At 36.6% G+C, this 18,334-nt stretch overlaps 1 protein-coding gene across 3 annotated transcripts in view; it reads left to right on the top strand.

Annotated features, from left to right (window-relative positions):
* The window catches only part of WWOX (WW domain containing oxidoreductase), a 483,980-nt gene that overhangs the window by 86,181 nt on the left and 379,465 nt on the right, over positions 1 to 18,334 (top strand). For all 3 annotated transcript variants that reach the window (XM_085589257.1, XM_021541209.4, XM_085589258.1), the window contains one exon: positions 10,461 to 10,549. In XM_085589257.1, the coding sequence (XP_085445383.1) occupies positions 10,461 to 10,549 (89 nt within the window). The remainder of the gene's footprint in view (positions 1 to 10,460; positions 10,550 to 18,334) is intronic.

Below are 18,334 nucleotides of genomic sequence, written 5' to 3' on the forward strand. Positions count from 1 at the left end.
CAAAGGCTTTGTAAGTACAGGTTTCCCTGATACCTGAGCAGAGTTAGGAAAAAATTCAGAGTACATGTAATATTACACAAGGAAATAAAGTTAATTTTCTTGAAATATACAGTAGGGTATATAAACGGACTTGGGGAAAAAATAGTAGAATGAAAAGTCTAATGCTATTTTCCTAAGCCACATTTGCTAAATGCAGACTTTTGCAAGGTCAGCAGTTATACTGGAGTTGTGGAGAAATGGCTTCAGTGGCTTTAACTTTACCAGTGCCCTTGATGAGGTGCAGAGTTGTCAGTATTCTCATAAAATTCCTCAGTGATGGCTTCTTCTGTTCTCTTTATTTCCTTAAGTGAACATCTGTCTAATTGTTCACCTCCATTGCTTTAGTGCTTTCCTCATGCTTTTTCTGTTTCCAGACAATAAACTTTATTTTCTTCATAAGAATTCAGTCTACGCAAGGGTATTAGGCAGCTTGTTTGCACCTTTTAATTTCTGGAAGTTTTCCAGGAGGGCTTTTTGCTGTAGTTCCAATGGGTTCATCAGTGAATCATGTAACATAATGCAGCATTGTGTTTGGGTTTTTATCCGTTACCTTCTGTTTATAAACATCTGCTTGGAAACTTTCCTTTTGAATTTTTTTTTTAATATGTTTTACATTTTTGCATGAGGCATATGGGTAAGATACACATGCCTGCAATTTTTTCAGGTGTTCAGGTAGGTACAGCCAGTATTTACCTTAACATTTGGGAAAAGCCTAAGCTACTTGCTTAAACCCCAAAATTTCAAGGTAGAATATGTGCTGGTTATTTAGCTGCGTAACAATATCTATTAAATTAAAAGCAATTTAATAATTGAATGACTACATTACAACTTGGCATTAACACTTATGGTTGCAGGATTGCAGAAGGCATCTAAAAAGTCTCTGTCCAGTAGAGAGAGAATTGCTCCCAAACTTAGCATCCTGCTTCTCTTGTGTTCAGTTCTTTGTGTTCAGGGATTTTTCTTCCTTTAGAAAGGGGAAAGGCAATGGAGGTCTTTGGAGGGTTTTTTAAAAATAATTTTTTCCTCTTATCTGTAAAGGATTTGTATTAATCTCTCACACCTATTCTTCAGGCAAATATTTAAAGCTGGAAATAAGTGGTTGTTGTGTTTTGCCTGCTGCTTTATTTATTTGCTGTCCTGGCACCACTTCCTTGTTTTTTATGTACAAATACCTGTGCAAATATAATTTTTAAGGCATATTCTTCATCTTTCTGACCATATTTTTCATACACAGGTTGTATTTAGGAAACAAGTGTTTTAGTAAGTTTAATGATGAGATACTGTCCACTCTCCCTCTATATTGCAGCATGAGACAATTATTTTCCAGATTACTTTTGTTGAGATCAACATTTTATCAGAAAATTAATGTATATTTTGTAAATGAAAATTTCAAAGCTTTTGATGTTGATGGTACTTAAAAATAAGACACTTGATTGTGAACTTTTTTCATGTTTACACTAAAGCCATTTAAAACTTTCTTAATTATTAGAACAATGGGACGTGGCTTTCTGACCCCTCCTGTCTGGGGCTGCCCGATTGTGCATCTGTAAAATTCACGGGCTGGACTTTGATCTCAGCTTTTCAGACAACCTTGGAATTACCTTACCTATTTAATGATGTGTTTGGTTTTATGATTCCTGAGATGGGCCACGTTTGCACACAAATTTAATTTCAGCCTTTCTGTTTATTTTGTTCATGTTTTCTTTGTCACATCATATTTCTTTAGAAGGAAAGTAGAGAAAAGCTTCCTTCTTTAGTGACCACAGATCAGGTGGCAGAAGGGCAGGTTTCTATAGTCTAGTAATGATATTTTCCTGTGCATGCAGAAAGACTTCATATTTTTGTTCAAGTCTATATTGTGTATGTTGAGTGTGTATTAAGAAGCTGATCCTGCCAACCCTTGTACAAGAAATCTTTACTAATGTGATTCAGTCCTTTTATTTCACTTTCTAAAATTACATACATATCAATGTGACCATTTTCAATGCATCTCTTAACTTGGTAATGTGAGCAGCTGGGGAAACAAAAGAGTTTGTGTATGTGTTTATTTCTTTGAGTATACTGTTCTGTAAGTTATCAATGTTATATTGTTTAAATCTAGGAAATGGTAACCATGAACTGCCAATTAAAATGGCTTAAATAGCTAATTATTCAGTTCTTTCATATCTTTGTCTCATATATTTATTTCTACTTACATTGAAGCATCCTGATGTTATTCATGAGTACAGAAGTGATGACTTTTAACCATATTGATATATTTTTTTCCCTAATATTAAGAGTGGGGGGAAAGGACCGTGCCTTAAATCCCTTGGCAAGCTTTGCCATGCTCCCAGAGAGCTGCAGTGCATTTGTAAACCTGCAGACGTCACTATTCTGCCAATTAATTGTGCTGCAGGAGCTGTTCCACCGCATCCAGATCTCACACTGCTCCATCTCACACTTCCAGCACTTGCTTTTAGATCTGAAACAATTTCATCAGATTTACTTCAATATTGTTACTTCATTTTCAACGTTCCACTAACGGAAAGAGTTTGCTTTCCTTTCTAGCTTGTAGGAGCCACGTCCTAAGAGTTGTCTTTAATTATTAGATATTGTTGTTTCAATACAGATTTATGAACTACTTATTTTGTGTCATTTAACATACAATTTTTAAGCAAAATTTTTCAATCTGAACACAGCTTCCAGGAGGGCAAGCTGCCCAGAACATCAGTGATCTCACAGTTATTACTTTGTGTCATATATAATCTTCTTTTTTCCTGCAACAAATAAATCTTTGGGCCTCCCTGCAAAAAACATTTGTGGTTACAGTATAATAAAAATAAACCGTTTGTCGTGACTGCAGCTGACATTTATCAGCCTATTTGTGGGTGCTCTTTCTCTCTCTGTATAATACGGAACATAATTTGTCACTTTGTAAATACATTCCAGCCTAAATCCCTGCCAGCATCTGTTAGTGTTTGAAGGATTAATGCACGGCACAGTGCATGTCTGCACTTTCAGGCAACAACGTAGCTTATGGTTATGGATCATGAGAGAACAGGGAAAAAGGGTTCATTTTGTATTTACTTAAACATTGTTGCCCTTTTGACCATCATGTTTTTCTCCTCTTGTTTGTTGTCTGGAGTGGGGATGCTGCCCTCCCTTTCCTCTGTGACAACTGTGAAATCCTGCTGGAAGTTTTGTACACAGCGTGTGTGGAGCTGTACATATAAGATAACACTTCTTTAATTTTATGGGTAATTAACAATTACCCATAAAATTATATAACATCCCCATAATGTATTGCAATGGGGACGTTACTGGTTTAGTCCATTTGGAAATTCTCCTTTTCCCCCCAGCTTCTGCCATTTCCAACAAATCCATTACCCTGTTGCCTCCTGCATTGCTTCCTTCTCAGCAACCCATAAACTGGGTTTATGTAATCTTAAAAACTTCAAATAGAGGGAGTTTTTAAAAGGAAAAAAAGCCTGTAGCTTTTAAATAATCCCAATGCTGTTTGCTGTCTTCGAAAATGCATTCTGCTATCAGTTGGAATGGTGCAGAATGAAAGGAATTGAAAGCATCTGAATAGGAGGCTCTCCACAGCTGAGATTCTGTTACATGTTCCCAGGCTCCCTTGATCATTCTCTAAACAAGGAGACTTGTTTATTAGAATGGTAAACCATACACATGATGTTATATATTGCCAAGATTATTTGAGATTCCCCAAGATAAATTCAAATGAGCTTTACAGGAATGGGTGTTTGGAGACGGAAAGAAGTGATCTATATCCAGAGAAACAACAACAAAAAAATCCAGCTAAAAGTAGCCTCCCAAGTAATTACCCACAGTTCATGTGCATTAAGAGCTAAACAAATTCCTATTGCCAAAATCGACAGTAGATTTTTTGTTTAAATACATGTAATTTCTTGTTTTTGAAGCAAATGTGTCCTGTGTGCAATGGAACCATGTGCATCCAGAGAAAATCAGGGCATTTGGAGTCTACTAAATGAAGTATTCTGAAATTATAGTTCAGCAGTTTTTGTATGTTTTTGTTCTCTCTGGTTATGGAATAAATAATTTAAAAAAAATCTTTAGGAGAATGACTTCTTTTGCTCTTTCTAAGCATGATTTAGGATTGCTGGAGCATAGTTTACTTCTCTGAAGATATTAATTTCTTAAAGAAATGCAGATGTTTTCCCTTTTTTCCTTTATAATTATCTTCAGAAGATATGAAAAGCCAAATTTATAGAGATACTGATCTAAGAGTTAACTAATGTAAAGATTATGAAATAACATTATTGCTTATTGTAGTGGTAAGTGGTATTTATTACAGAAGATTTATTAAAAAAGGATATTAAAATCTGAAAAATGAAGCAACCACAGAGAAACGAATGAGTGTATGCGTAGACATTTGCTAATAGAAATAGATAAAGTTCTAAAACTATTGGGAAATTTAAAATGGTGATTGCATGATAAGTCAAATATACAAACTGTACCTAGAGACTTGAGTCCCACTGTTGTATTTGGATTTTAAATTATAGGTAAATGAAGTATTTGGATAAAGGAAAAATATTATTGTGAACAGTGATTTGTTTAAATGGGAGGACCAAATGCCAGGTTGGTGTATGCCATCCTCCGAAGCTGAACTCCTTCCTGTCAGGCCATCTTTATCACTTTTCCACATCTCTCACCTTCAGAATTTCAGGCTTTTTGGCTCAGAATTTCAGGCGATTGCAACTTTGAGGCATTATTTTGCATGACAATCCTACAACAGCTTGAGGGCTTCAGGCTTTTCTGAAGAGGCCTCTAAGTTGTAGATGATGCCAGAAAGATAAACACTGTTCTCTGCCAAACATCCAGAATTGTTCTGGAGAAGGGATAGAGACAAAGAAAACAATGGTACTAATAATTTATTCTTCGTGGTAAAATGTTGGTCCAAGGCTGATCAGTAATCTGAGCAGTTTGCAGGCTCACACTGACCCATTAAATCTTGATCTGTGTGCTGTCCTCTTGACTTGGATGAAGACAGCCTCGGCAGGAATTCCATTTTTTGTGAAAATCTGGAACATCTAATTACTTAAGCAGGAAGAACCAGGCTTTACAAATGAATTTTTGGGAGAGGTTGCACACAGCATCAGATTATGACAGGGTTGAGCAAGAAGAATAATGGAAAAATTCACACCACTAAATTACAACCAAAATACAGGTAAAACAAATACATCAGGAAATAGTGAAACCAAGTATTACTAATTTTTCTTTTTTTTATAATGAAAGAATGGAAAACCTTTTTGTCTCTGTTTTTCATGAAGAATCAAGTTAGTCCCAACTGTTTCCTTGTACATCTCATAAATGGATTAGTAAAATGGTTAATATTTGAAAATTGATTTATGTTGTCTTGCATAAAGTTAGTGGAAATTTGAATGTACTGCAGAAATACTGCTGATATTGGAGAGAGGAGGAGGGGGAAGAAACTAGAAAAATGAGTCTAAAAATGTTCTACCACAAGGTCTTCTAAGGAACTTTATTGATGAATCCCAAAGGTGGCAGAAGAACACATTATTAGCATCCACCAGAGGTGCTGAATGGCTCTAAAAGCAGGGGGATGCATCCATCCCCATCAGCTCCAGGGAGCTGCAGAGCATTCAGAGCTGCAGCTGAAGCTGCCATTGCATAAATACAGTTTTGCATGAAGTACCAAATGTTGACTACATTAGGGACAATAATATTTGCAGTCCTAATCCTGAGTGAAAGCCTTTTTCCCCATTAGGTACCCCCATAAATAGTGCATGGCACTGGCTATTGACTGTCATAAGCTATGTGTAAAATTGTCAAATGAGCTTCTAAAACATCTCCTGCTCCATCCTCAACGTGGAAATATGAGTTTATGTGGGCATTGCTTGTCATATGCTGAGATTTGGTTATTTGTTTACTTATTTTCAGATCATTCCACTGATTTTTCATCAGCTTTGATGTAAAATTCTTTTTTTTCCCCAAGATTTTCTTTCTCTGACAGCCTTTCAGAACTATCTGCATTCCAAGACGTTGTCATGAAGATTTTTCTGTATTAAATTCAACCACTTTTACCAATTGATTGTACTTTCAGTTCCTCAAAGTCAGATATTCCTGTTGTTGTGCCAAGTATTCAGCTTTGAGTTAAGGACTTTTAAACATTGAAGATGTACACACACTCTTTTCTGAGAGTAAAATTATACAGTAAATTATGTAGTGTCCACTCTGGTACATTTTAAGTAGGCCCTCACAAAATGACTTGTACTTACATAAGATACAGAGGCTACAGCATATTTATTAAGACTCTTCAACTCTGTATGAAACTGGAGCAGTCAGAAGTAATGGTGTCTGCTGAAAGATTCTTTATCATATGAATTTACTTTTAGTCATCTATTATTTATTTCAGCTATTTTATATGCCATTATAATAAATATTATGACAGAGAAAGCTTTTATGCTTCAACTTATTGTACTGCTCTTCACTTCCTTGCAATCCTTCAGGAAAATGTAGCTATGCTTTACCTATATTTAACGTAAATCATCACTTACATTTGAATGAAAAATTCACTATGAAAAAAGGCTCCTTCTTCAATACCAAGACACAAATGCACAATCATGTTTACTGCCAAACTACTCTACCATGCAGTGTTCATTTTTAAACAATTTTTAGGCTGTAAAGTGAATGCATTGCATATAGTGAAATAGCTGTCTTTCTGGGGGTTTTCACTTTTGTGTTACTTTCTGGCTCAATAAGCATTTTTCTAGTATGAGTGCAAAGTATAGCCAATTGCACTTAAGCATTTTTAATATTTTTGCTCCAATAGGGAGCAGCTCATATACAAAACTGAATAAGCTGTTTTCTGGGGTTGTATAGAGTAATGAAACTTACCTGGAAATATTGATGAAAGGCTTTTAGAACTGAGTGTGAAACATGAAATACAAGATAATTTTTTTTTCTTTGGACTTTTCAAAGTGTTATTGTGTTGGGTTTAGAAGAGGACTTGTTTGGAACTGGAGACTGATTTGCCTTTGGCTGTTTCTTCAAAGGCACCACGTTGATGCCTGGACATTATTAGCCTTGACCAGCTCGCTGGGCTTCAGGAAATACTAATACCCCCATCCCAAAGTCAAAGCTCCCAGCTGGCTCTGGCTGACCTGGACTTCACAGGCTTCAGGGACAGCAGAAGTGTGCCCCGCCCTCGTGTCTGTTCTCCTTTGGACACTTTGCAGAGCTGGTCTGGCTCTAGTCCTGGAGGGGTTTTGGATGCAGGTGGGACATTTGTCCTGGGTATCTGCAGCAAGGACAGCAGTTCATTTTGCACAGCTTATCAATGGCATCATGTAGCTATGATCCTATGGTTGAGAAAAGAGCTTTTTAAATTACTCTACACTCATTTCAGTATATACTTCCTCCTTAAATGATGTAATTGAAAATAAAGTAGTGGAGGGAACATTAATACCTTTTGTCAATTAAATTTTCAGAATTCTGGAGTTTCCTGCCTTAGTGTGCTGATTTGATGATGGCAGTTTAAAGACTGTCTCCTCTATTTGGGTAGGTGGCAAGTCTCATTTAAGGTTTCACAACATAAAATGAGGCATAATTCAGTACTGAAAACATGTGAAGTGAAGTAGTGAGAGACATCAGCATAATACAATTATAGCACATTAGATCAGGATTTGCAGCATACCATTACTAATCAGTTCTGACTGCAGAGAACAATTGCAGTTAAGATGCCTTTTAGCAAAAATGGTTTTTAGTTTTATTTCTTATTAAAACCCCCTATGCTCTTGTATACATACCACAATATGTGACACCTAGGCTTCTAGGGAAAGAGGGAAAACATTATAACAGAGGTAATTCTGAGCTACCAAAAGAAAACAAACATAAAACCTTCTACTTGTCATTTAATGGAGGTATTCTTACATTATACATACCTTGCAAGTATATTGCTTTATTCATAGGTTTTTAAAAATAGATATTGTGATATAAATAACAGTGGGAAAATTTGGAATAAAATAAATTGATACTAAAGGTTTAGTATTTCACAGTCTCAAACTGTAGTAGGAATTGGTGGTCTGCAGAAAACCTCTGTGGGGTGAGAGGTGCTGGATTCTCAGTTGATGGGAGACTCTGAAACAAAAGAAGTTGGGGAATTTGCCTAAACTCATAGTACATTAAACTGATTTCTTCCCCAGTTGTGCTTGGAGAAAACACTCACACCTGGCTTCTTGAGTGCCTTCAGAAGCTGAGGTGTCAAGTTCTGAGTGTTTTGGATGTCCCATGCTCCAGTTTTTTCTGTGAGCAGAACAGTAAATGGATTTGTCTATGCTCAGTGCGTGCCTTCTGTGTCAATGAAGGAATACTGGCTGCAACCATCAAGGTTTTAAACAGAAAAAGCATGGAGAAGGTTGAAAAAAATACGATTTTTAAATTTCTGATTTTTATGTTTTCAGTATATTAATCCCCAAATCAGGCCAATTTGAGTCTGCTTAATTTCTGTTTCAGAAGGTATTTTGGAGGCTTCATACTTTTTTTTTTTTTACTTCTGGACTTGAAGTACAGACACCTCTTTTCTGTTCCTGGAATAAGTAGCAGAAGCCTAATGTGTGACACCAAGAGGAAAAGCATTACCTGAGTGATATTGCCTGGACTTGAATCCTTGTCCCCAAGAGGACAGTAGCTGACAGCTTGTGGTCTAGTCTGTTTAACTATTTGATTATTATGTTTTTTGACCCCTCTATGTCCCTGTATTTGTATCATTCTTGTCCTTTTACCCTTGGGAGGGACAGGAGAATATTTCAGCTGAGGAAAGCAGAGGCAAAGTAAACCCAACCACGCACATGATTTCTGTAGTGAGTAAACAGCTTTGTACTGCACAGTGGAAGAGAAACTGTTCTGGAGTTCTATTGCATAATGCAAGGCAGCATCATATTTCTCAAGTATCTGACAATCAAACAGAAGAAAAGATTTACCCAGCAGGGCAGAATGAATTCCAGAATGATGCGAATCTTGTGGGGGTAAAAAGCTCTTTGTAGCAAAGTTTGGTTTAGCATTTTCCAACTCTAGCAATTGATACTTCCTATGGAGATTGAACCTGTTGAAATTTTAGTTGTGTTTATTTTACTGTCCTGATAAGTCTGGCTGGAATGTGACTAGAGGAATTGGAGTGATATTCTGTTTAAACCAAACCTGTAAGGTTTGGCAGAATGTGTACTGGCAAAATAGAAAACAGGCGTAAGGAGAAAAGTGCAGGATGTAATTAACTGGGGAGATCAGATGGGTCACTGGAGCTTGGGAGACAGTGGGAGAGTCTGCCTGACTTCCTTCAGTGCTGACTTTGTGCTGCTGTCCTTTCATTCCTCCAGCAGTGCTCATGGTAGAACCTTGGAATCCCAGCAGATCCCTGGTGCAACCACCAGCTGCTTGGTTCTGTGATGATTTTAGTGTTGTGATGAAAATACGTACACATCTTTTGGTTCATTTTGTTCTGAGATTTGGAGTTTCAAAATACCTGGAAAACAGAAATCTTAAAGCTGTAAATTGTGTTTTGGGATAGTGTGTCCTCTCCTAGGTGAAAAGTTTACTTTAGGTATATACAGAATTTCTTTTGAAGACACAGAATCACAGAATGGTTTGGGTTGGATCTTAAAGCCCAAGCCCATCTTGTTCCAGCCCCTTGCCATGGTCAGGGACACCTTCCACTATCCCAGGTTGCTCCAAGCCCCATCCAGCCTGGCCTTGGACACTTCCAGGGATGGGGAATCCACAACTTCTCTGGGCACCCTGTGCCAGGGCCTCCCCACCCTGTCAGGAAAGTGCATTTATAATATGTCCTGGTAAACTCTTACTGTATAAATTTTCTGTAGTCATTTTTTTTATACTGTCCTTTATATCACCAACTATGGAAAATATATTTTTTTGAATTAATATGTGCCAAGCTCAAGCTGGCTGTTTTTATAGAGTATTTGCTTGGTTTTTTATTTTATTTTATTTTATTTTATTTTATTTTATTTTATTTTATTTTATTTTATTTTATTTTATTTTTTTCCCTATTGGTATGGTTCAAAAAACAGTATGTGTTGAGAATAGCACTTACTCTACTTTTTATTTCATGAGTTACATAAGTTTCACCATCAAAATCAAAGCAAAAAGATACCTATTAACCTTAACACTGACTTGAGTCTATTCATTGGATTATATAAAGCTGTGCATTACATAGTGTATGTTTTCAGCAGAACCACCAAATCACAAATGCTGCTTTTGGCACTAAATTTTGTGCTTGTCCATCCGTTTTGATGATTTGTATTCACTCTGGGGTTATAATGTTAAACAAGGGAATCAGACAAGTTTCATAACACATTTACTGTAACGTGATACTGTGAACTGAGCTTGCTGTTATTTATCCTTTTTTATATTTTCTCTTCTTCCAGCATAAAGCCAAGATAGAGGCAATGACCTTAGACCTTTCTTCTCTTCAGAGTGTGCAGCACTTTGCTGAAGCATTCAAATCCAAGAATCTGTAAGTACCCAGAAAATTAGATGTAATAATTTCTTGTTATTTTAATGTTTTTATCAGCTGAGCACAGTTGGCAGAATCGCCATAGTTGGGTGGATCACCAACTGCAGTGAGTAAATCTTTTCACAGGAATTTTTTTCAATGTAAATTAAAGATCATTTGTTTTCATGCCAAAAAAACAGATCCCCAGATCATGCAAAAAAAAAAAAAAAAATCTCCTATTATTTGATTTGTAGCCCCACTTTTAAAGGGCTTTTTTACCCTGTGGCTGTTGAAAAAGACCAAAGCTGAATTGCATGAAGACAGCTCAGGCAACTGTTAACAGTTTTGCAATGGTTTGGAAGAGGTCAGGGATGAACAATTAGTGCACTGCTTGTCTTACTTTGTTTTCTAACCTTCTCTCCCTCTTTTTCCTTTTTAAAGCTTTAAAAAAATATAGCCCTTTGAGCCATTTTCCAGACCTGTATGTGGAATAGTCTGTAATAAAAACAAGAAAAAGAAAAAGGGGAGAGGTTGTGATAATGACATCACTTAACAATAGACAAATTTATATGAAGATAACTAGGTTAGATTCCAAGTGGCTTGTTTAATTTAACTTGAAGAGAGCAATGAATGTCTGAATTGAAGAAATTATTTAAAAGCTTTTAAGTTCCAAGTGTTGACAATAAATCCCACACTTCGTGCTTTTATCCACAGTTGAACCATTGATTGTTGTGAGTATTCAAACTTAGCTATTTTCTGAAAGTATTTCTGTAGCTGATATGCATCTTACTGTTCTTCTCCAGAGAATATGACCTCTTAGCTTTGAAAATACATTGTTGTAGAGAAAATATATAACAAAGAGGGTTTTTTCACTTTTGAAACACTGCCAAAGCTAAATCTCACATGGATAGACAGATGACATTTTAGTACTTATAGGTCTTTTAGATTCAAAGAATTGTCAAAACTGACTTGTAACAGAAGTTTCTTTACTGCCAAAATCCTTAGTATCAATATTTTCTTATCATGTCATCTTCATATATTAAAATTTCTTGAAAGACAAATCCTTGCAATATTGCTGCTTTAGTAGTAACTTGGTTTTGCGGTGTGAGTGCAGTAAGTGTTTTAATTTAGACTCTTCATGCTTTTAATATTCTGCATTTCTTTAAGTGTGTGGTGCAGTGGAAAGTCAAGACCACCCTTCTTCCAAATGCACCTCTTACCCTGATTTGTGTGTTGTAGCTCATACCATGGTTGTCCTAGCTAGTCCATTAGGTATGCATATTTATAAATCCTTGGAAGTGAACAGGCTTAAATCAATTTTTGCCAGAGAAAATGAGAAGATCTAGAATCAGTAAAACCTGTTTTGTTTTTGTTGGCATACCCCATTCTACCAGTGTAGGTCTGTTAAGCTGCATTGTCACTGATGGACAGGCTTTACTAACGTTTCACTCTCATTTTATTTGGAAAATAATTGAGTAATAGACAGCATCTAAAACCTCTGCCTTCAGACCTTTCTGTCTTAAATAGGTGCTCAGATGTGCCTGTGTCTGGCAGGACTCATCCAAGCATTATGTGGAAGTCTATGTTCTATATCAGTTTTTAGACTTCTGGGGTTTTGACCAAAATGAATTTCCAGTTATATTTTGTTTAAATTTTGTTTAAACCCATCTGGGGCTGGATGGAAACCAGACCCCATACACTGCCTGTAGCACTGCATCTTTTATCTGATGCAGATACAGAAGAGTCACCTCACAATCACCTGCACTGGCAGGAGGGTGGACTGGAAGACCTACCAGGTCTTTCTGGCCTCTGATTTTTTTGTGATTTAACTGTCTGGCTAAGTTTGGAAAAGCAGTTATGTGGCAGAGGCATCTTCTTGCTGCAGTGGTGGCTGATGTGTTTTCCAGCCCTGGTGAGCACTAATGACCTTTGTCTGCCTCCTTGTTTGTTGGTTTTGCTGCAGTGTCCAGAGGCTTTGTCACATCAGGGATTCCTCTGCACCTGTGGCTTTATGAGCAACTGGAAGGAATCTTACAGGCTCCAGTGACAAACTGAGTCTTGTTCTTTATGCTTGGGCCAGTCTTGTCAGATGGCAGCCAAAATTTCTGAAATATCCTGTAGGAGAAGCACATTGTGCTGGAGTTCCCCCTTTCCCATGAGGGACCTGTCACTCCTGTTAATGAGCATAGGAAATACCTTAACAGAAGAAGTTTTTCTTTCTTTTACAGATTTCTCAACAATAAAGCAGGTAGGAAAAGCAAATAAAGTGGTGCGGGGGTTTTTTTCTTTATTTTTTTTTCTTTCCAAACAAAACTATCATTTCAATTCTGAGTTGTATAGATTTTGGTTCATGGGAAAAACTACAATACTTCTGAAATGTCAAGGAGAAATTTTGTATGAGTGCACACATTTCAATAAAGACCTGCATTTTATTTCTCACAGCATGTAATGTGAAGAGGCCTTTAGTATTCAGTGGTGAACATCTTAAACTTCTCTGTGCAAGTAGTGATATTCTCTGTTTAGTTTCTCCAGTGCACTGTTGGTTTCTGGGACACTGGCATTTCCAGAGCCTGTTGGTCTTGGTGACATATGACCTAATAACTGAAAATTTCTAAAATATATAATAGATAGGCATGCCTTCTGAAATTCTGCTTTTCTGGCACACTTTGTGGCTCTAGGTGCTATTTTTTGTCAGCAGATGTAAGAGTGTGCTCATAGTCACATCACAGCTTGGGACCCTGCTCTTCCCTGGCTGATAGCAATTGGAAAATAGTCTTGAAGAACAGATCTCCTCCTGGATGAGAAAACTAAAATGGAACAACTCCAGAAAAAGGATCCCTAAATTTTATTGAGTTAAAACCTCTTGCAGCTGGGGAAGCTGGGGGGGTTTGTATTGCAGAGAGCAGAGGGGAAATTGCTGAAACTCTGAATCTCTTGCCTTAATCAAATAAGTTGTAGGGGAAAAAGCCTTCTTGAATGTGCTTGGGAATCTGAGAGATTGTGGAAAGCACATGTAGAATGAAGAAATGTCATCCTCTGCTCAGCAGGATTTAACAGGGCTGGTTGCATACAGAAAACAAATGATGCAACAGAGGGAGCATTGAGAAAAACATAAATAATAAACGTGAGGAAAGAGTTACTCTGAAAAGAAATATTTAATATGAATTGAAATAGTACTTTAATGGCTAAGGCTAAGAAGCCTTCCTTGTCTGAAAGTAAAAGTCAGATGATTCATCTATAAATTATCATACTTCTGAGATTTGGTAGAAATCTTTTATTCCTAAATGGATTTGTTAGGTGTTGCAGACTTGTCCACAGATAAAATCTGAGCTGTGAATATATAAACACTGGTAAATTATGCCATATTCCTATAAATGTATTCTGGAAAATCCTTCCTCCTCTGAGAAAAAAAAAAGAGATTTTTTTTTGTTTGCATTATCTATACTCTTGAGTTGATACAGCTGTTTCTCTTTCTGAGACTTTTTTATCCATGCAGAAGGGTTTTGCTGATTATTTTAGATCTGCTGTTCTGTGATTGCAGCACTCAAACTTCCTCTAGGAGCAGGAGAGTGCCCTCCCTCACAGTTAGAAGCATTCTGTGGGCAAAATAAGGTAAAAACCTAAATTAGTTGGATCTCCAAAATCAACTTTGGGAGAAGACAGAATAAAACAATATTGCTGTTTAATATTTAATCTAGCATTATAGCACAACCTGAACACAGTGTGACTAACACATAAAATGGATGTCCAATAAAAAATAGTCCTCCAGGATTTCCAGCACAAATTTTTTTTTGGAGAAAACAGCCATATTTAGTATTTAGTATTTCTGGCTTGTTTTCTGCAGAGACATTCCCACTGGCTATTTCCACCAGGAGTGAATGAACTCCATCTTCCTTCCTTGTGAAGACAGTGCTAACATTAGGATGAGAATGGGAGAAGAGATCTCAGTGCACCTAAATGGTTGCATTTGTTCAAGTTGCTTCTTTTATATGTATCAAGGCTTTCCCCTCTCCTGGTTTCCAGCTCAGGCAGTTCATTGAATGCCTCTGTTATGGAAACTCAAATAAATGATCTGTTTATAATAATATTCTGGGCTAAGATGGATTTGGCATGAGCTGATTTTTGTGCAGCTGGCAGAGGCAGACCAAACAATCTTTCATATTAGTGTTTTGGAGCTAAGAAACACTGAGCTGAATCTGCTATTCATTGAGTGGGCATGATGTGAGGAATTATGGTTGGTATTAATTCCCCTTAGAGACAAAATGACAGCCCTCCTGTGATTGTACATAACATAGCATTGAAATTCAGTGTTGGATGGTTCAGGGTCTGTAGAATCGGTGTTTGTGGAGGAGTGTAGACTGTGGATGTGGCACCTTGGTTTCTATTTCTTAGTTTGATCATCCCACACTTGGCTGAAACCTGCATACTTTAACTGGGGGACAGCCCTGATGTTTTCAGTCCTAAACTTCCAAGGTAGGACCTGTTGCCAGTATTTACAGCCATGGTGTCCTGGCATTTGCCTGGACCTCATTGTAGGAGCACTTCATGATCAAAACAGCAGGAAGGAGTGAGCAGCAAAGTTATAGATGAAATTTTATGTGCATTTGTACTTTTCAGTGGTGCATGGTGCCACTTGGTTTGAATTAAAGTTATCTTCTGCCAAACAGTAAGACTTTAATTTAATGTTCTCAGTGTTTGAGAGAAAAAAGCTGAAGTCATCTTGAAAAATCTTGAATTACTCCAAAAACATGAAACAATGTTTGCCAGTAGCTACTGCTTAGAATTTTCTGAATTGGTAGGAGCAATTCACAATTATGCAGGACTTCCAGCTGTGGATCTTCACTGCAGATACTTTCCTATACTTTAAAACAAGAATTTTTTTTTTTTTTTTTGTGGTAAGAATTGGCATATGCTAACAGTTTATTCACTAACGATGTGTGTAGAAATATGGGAGAGACAGCAGTTATGAATTATGGTTCTCCCTTTGGAAGTTTAGTCTTTTCTTATTTTCCTAACCAGGCCCAAAATGGAGTGGGCCAGATTTTCAGCTGGCTTCCTTAGCTGAGGCCCCAAACTCTGCAACTGCATTCATTTTTCATGCTGCAGGCAGAAGTGTGCTGAAAGCTTGCAGGTGCATTAAGATTTTGGAGCCTGATGAAAAGTCAATCCGGAATATGATTTTTCTGCATTTCCATATTGTACCTGACATATTGCAGGTGTTTTTTTTTTTAATTCCAATTGAATGACAATTGAATCATAGATACTGTGTGATAAATTCTATACCTGAGAATACATATGTAAAAAGGGTATCTGCTTTGGAAGTTGTTACAAATATAACTTAAAAGATCAGGAAAAAAATGAATATATGGTTCAGATAATTTATCAGTGATACCATTATGCCAATATATTTAATGGTTCTGTAGTTGATGTATCTCTAACAGAGTTGATTGTTGCCACTGCTTATTGTCTTTCCAAACCTGAACATATTTTATATCACTGCACAACTCTGGTAACTCTTTGCCATTCATAGAATTACTTTCTGTGAATTAAAACAAGTGACAGCTTTTACACTGGTTTTTTCAGTTTAGAGTATGGTTGGCATCCTGGCAGTGACACTGAGGCAGAAACTTCTGGACAACATTGTGCATTTTGAGATATCAAAAAATACCCATATTGAATTAAGAAACATGGATAGTTCAGAAGTTACTGTTGCAGACAGCACATATCTTAAATTTAAATAAGATCAAAGGCTGATTGCTGTTGAAATGTACATAATAATATTAGGGTAAAACTTTTTTTTTTTTTCTCTTTGTGGTGATGCTGTGCCTTATTAAACCTAGGGATTGGTTTTCTGCATAAATAGTTTTTCTTTTTCTTCTTTCTTCTGTTTTTAAGCTCTCATACACAATTACCCCTTTGTGGTAGCATGTGTCACATCATGTGTATCCAAAAACTATTTCCAGTACTTTATAAATGAAAAATTAAAAATCCCAGAATATTAAGTCCTTCCCCCTTTTCCTGGAGGCAGAGATCCTGATGTTTTCATCAGATCACCTTTCCTTTCATCTGCTTTATTGTGGAAATACCTTTTGCCTCAGAATATTTTTTTTTTGTTTTAAGCAAAGTCCATATTATTTCACCATAACTTTACACACGGTTGCATCTACAAAAATTATGAACTGTTTTTAGACACTAACAAAAAGATTTTTTTGGTCTTTGTTACATAGCTTTATGACTATAACTGTGCTGTCCAAAATTTCCAAACCTGCCACTTGTGTTTGTACACTTTGCACTCACTTCACTCTGCCCCAAAGCAGAAACTTTGAAAACCCTCCAGGGACTTTCTGCTCCCTGGTTGTTCTGGTGCCCATTTTCAGCCACGTCTGTACCTAAATCTAGGGTGAGTCTAAGATGGCTTGGGGCTCTATTTTCCTAAAAAATTTCCACAAGATGAACCAGCTGTGAAAGCTTTTTTAAATAAGTAAAATATGTATGATTAACATGATTAATAGCTGAGTAAAACATATTCTGTCACAAATATACCAATGATCTTTGAGCATGATGTCTTAATGAGTTTTGAGAAGCTCTGCATATTTAATTGGTGTTACCTTCTAAAAATTCAGAATTATAATGTCAGAGTATTTAATTATATATACATTAAAATATATTTAGTCTATTTAATTAAATGCTTTCTAGGGGAGATAATTAAAACACAGTAGTCAGAGTCTTCTGCTGCTTGGGTAGGGAAGCCTCACTGCTGGCCTGAGACTGGCCATGGATCTTAGAATCCAAAAATTTGTGTAATAGACTGAAAAGGTTATATTTCTTTATTAGCTGTTCCCCAAAATCCCAGAGGATGTCAAAGTACATTAATTTCCATCACAGCATGGAATCTTTCAGGTCTGAATGGCAGCACACAGCTGCTGTAGGGCTGTGTGTGAATTCTGTTACAGCTCTATAATCTCTGGGCAAAACAGAATGCTCAAAATCCATGAGGTGTTCTATTCTTTGAATGATCAACTGTGGTCCCAAAAACATTTTCCAAGGATTTAGCTGTTTTCAAGTGAAAATATTATAAATATGTGATAAATGTAGTAATTGACTTTTTTTATTTTTTTGGTGAGTTGTAGCTTTCTTTTTCTAACAAGTCCTTATTATGTGTAAATGAAATTTGTATGTTTAAAAGTACATGCAGAAACAAAAAATCATTCCATGGTTATTACAAAAATGAATATTTATTTAGGTCTGGCTTATGCATGCTTGTGACTGCATGTGAATGTGTGTAAATAATGATTTGCTGCCAGAGTTTGAAAAAGATGCACTTTGAAGCAGCAAGTATCATTAGGTGGGCTGCTGAATGAAAATTACCAGATTCTGGATTTTTTCATTGCTGCTGTCTCTTATTAATTTCTGAAGGTGCAGGATGATGTGGGGTTATTTTAGTAGTTATCCCCTCATTGTGTATATAAGAAAAAATAATAAAGGGAAAACCATGACTAATGGGTGTTTTCTGTTTAGTTCCAAATCAGTTGAGACCTCTGTTCCTTCTCCAAACATTTGTGAAATTGTACACTGAAGATCCTAGAGAGGTAATGAGTAATGATTGAGGGCTGGTTGACCTCTGTGGCAGTATGCAGATGATGTATTAGGGAGGCACAGGAGCAGCTGCTCATAGTAATTCCCATGGATGTGTTATGAAGGAAGAATCAGAACAGTTTCAGACCACTCCTATTAATCTCTTAGAAGTGGGGCAAAAGTATTTGCTGATCAACAGTGTCAAATCCTGCAAAGAAATCCAGTAGGATG

The sequence above is a fragment of the Lonchura striata genome, chromosome 11, assembly GCF_050655825.1.
Source record: "Lonchura striata isolate lonStrDom1 chromosome 11, ASM5065582v1, whole genome shotgun sequence".
In the NCBI taxonomy this organism is placed as follows: Eukaryota; Metazoa; Chordata; class Aves; order Passeriformes; family Estrildidae; genus Lonchura; species Lonchura striata.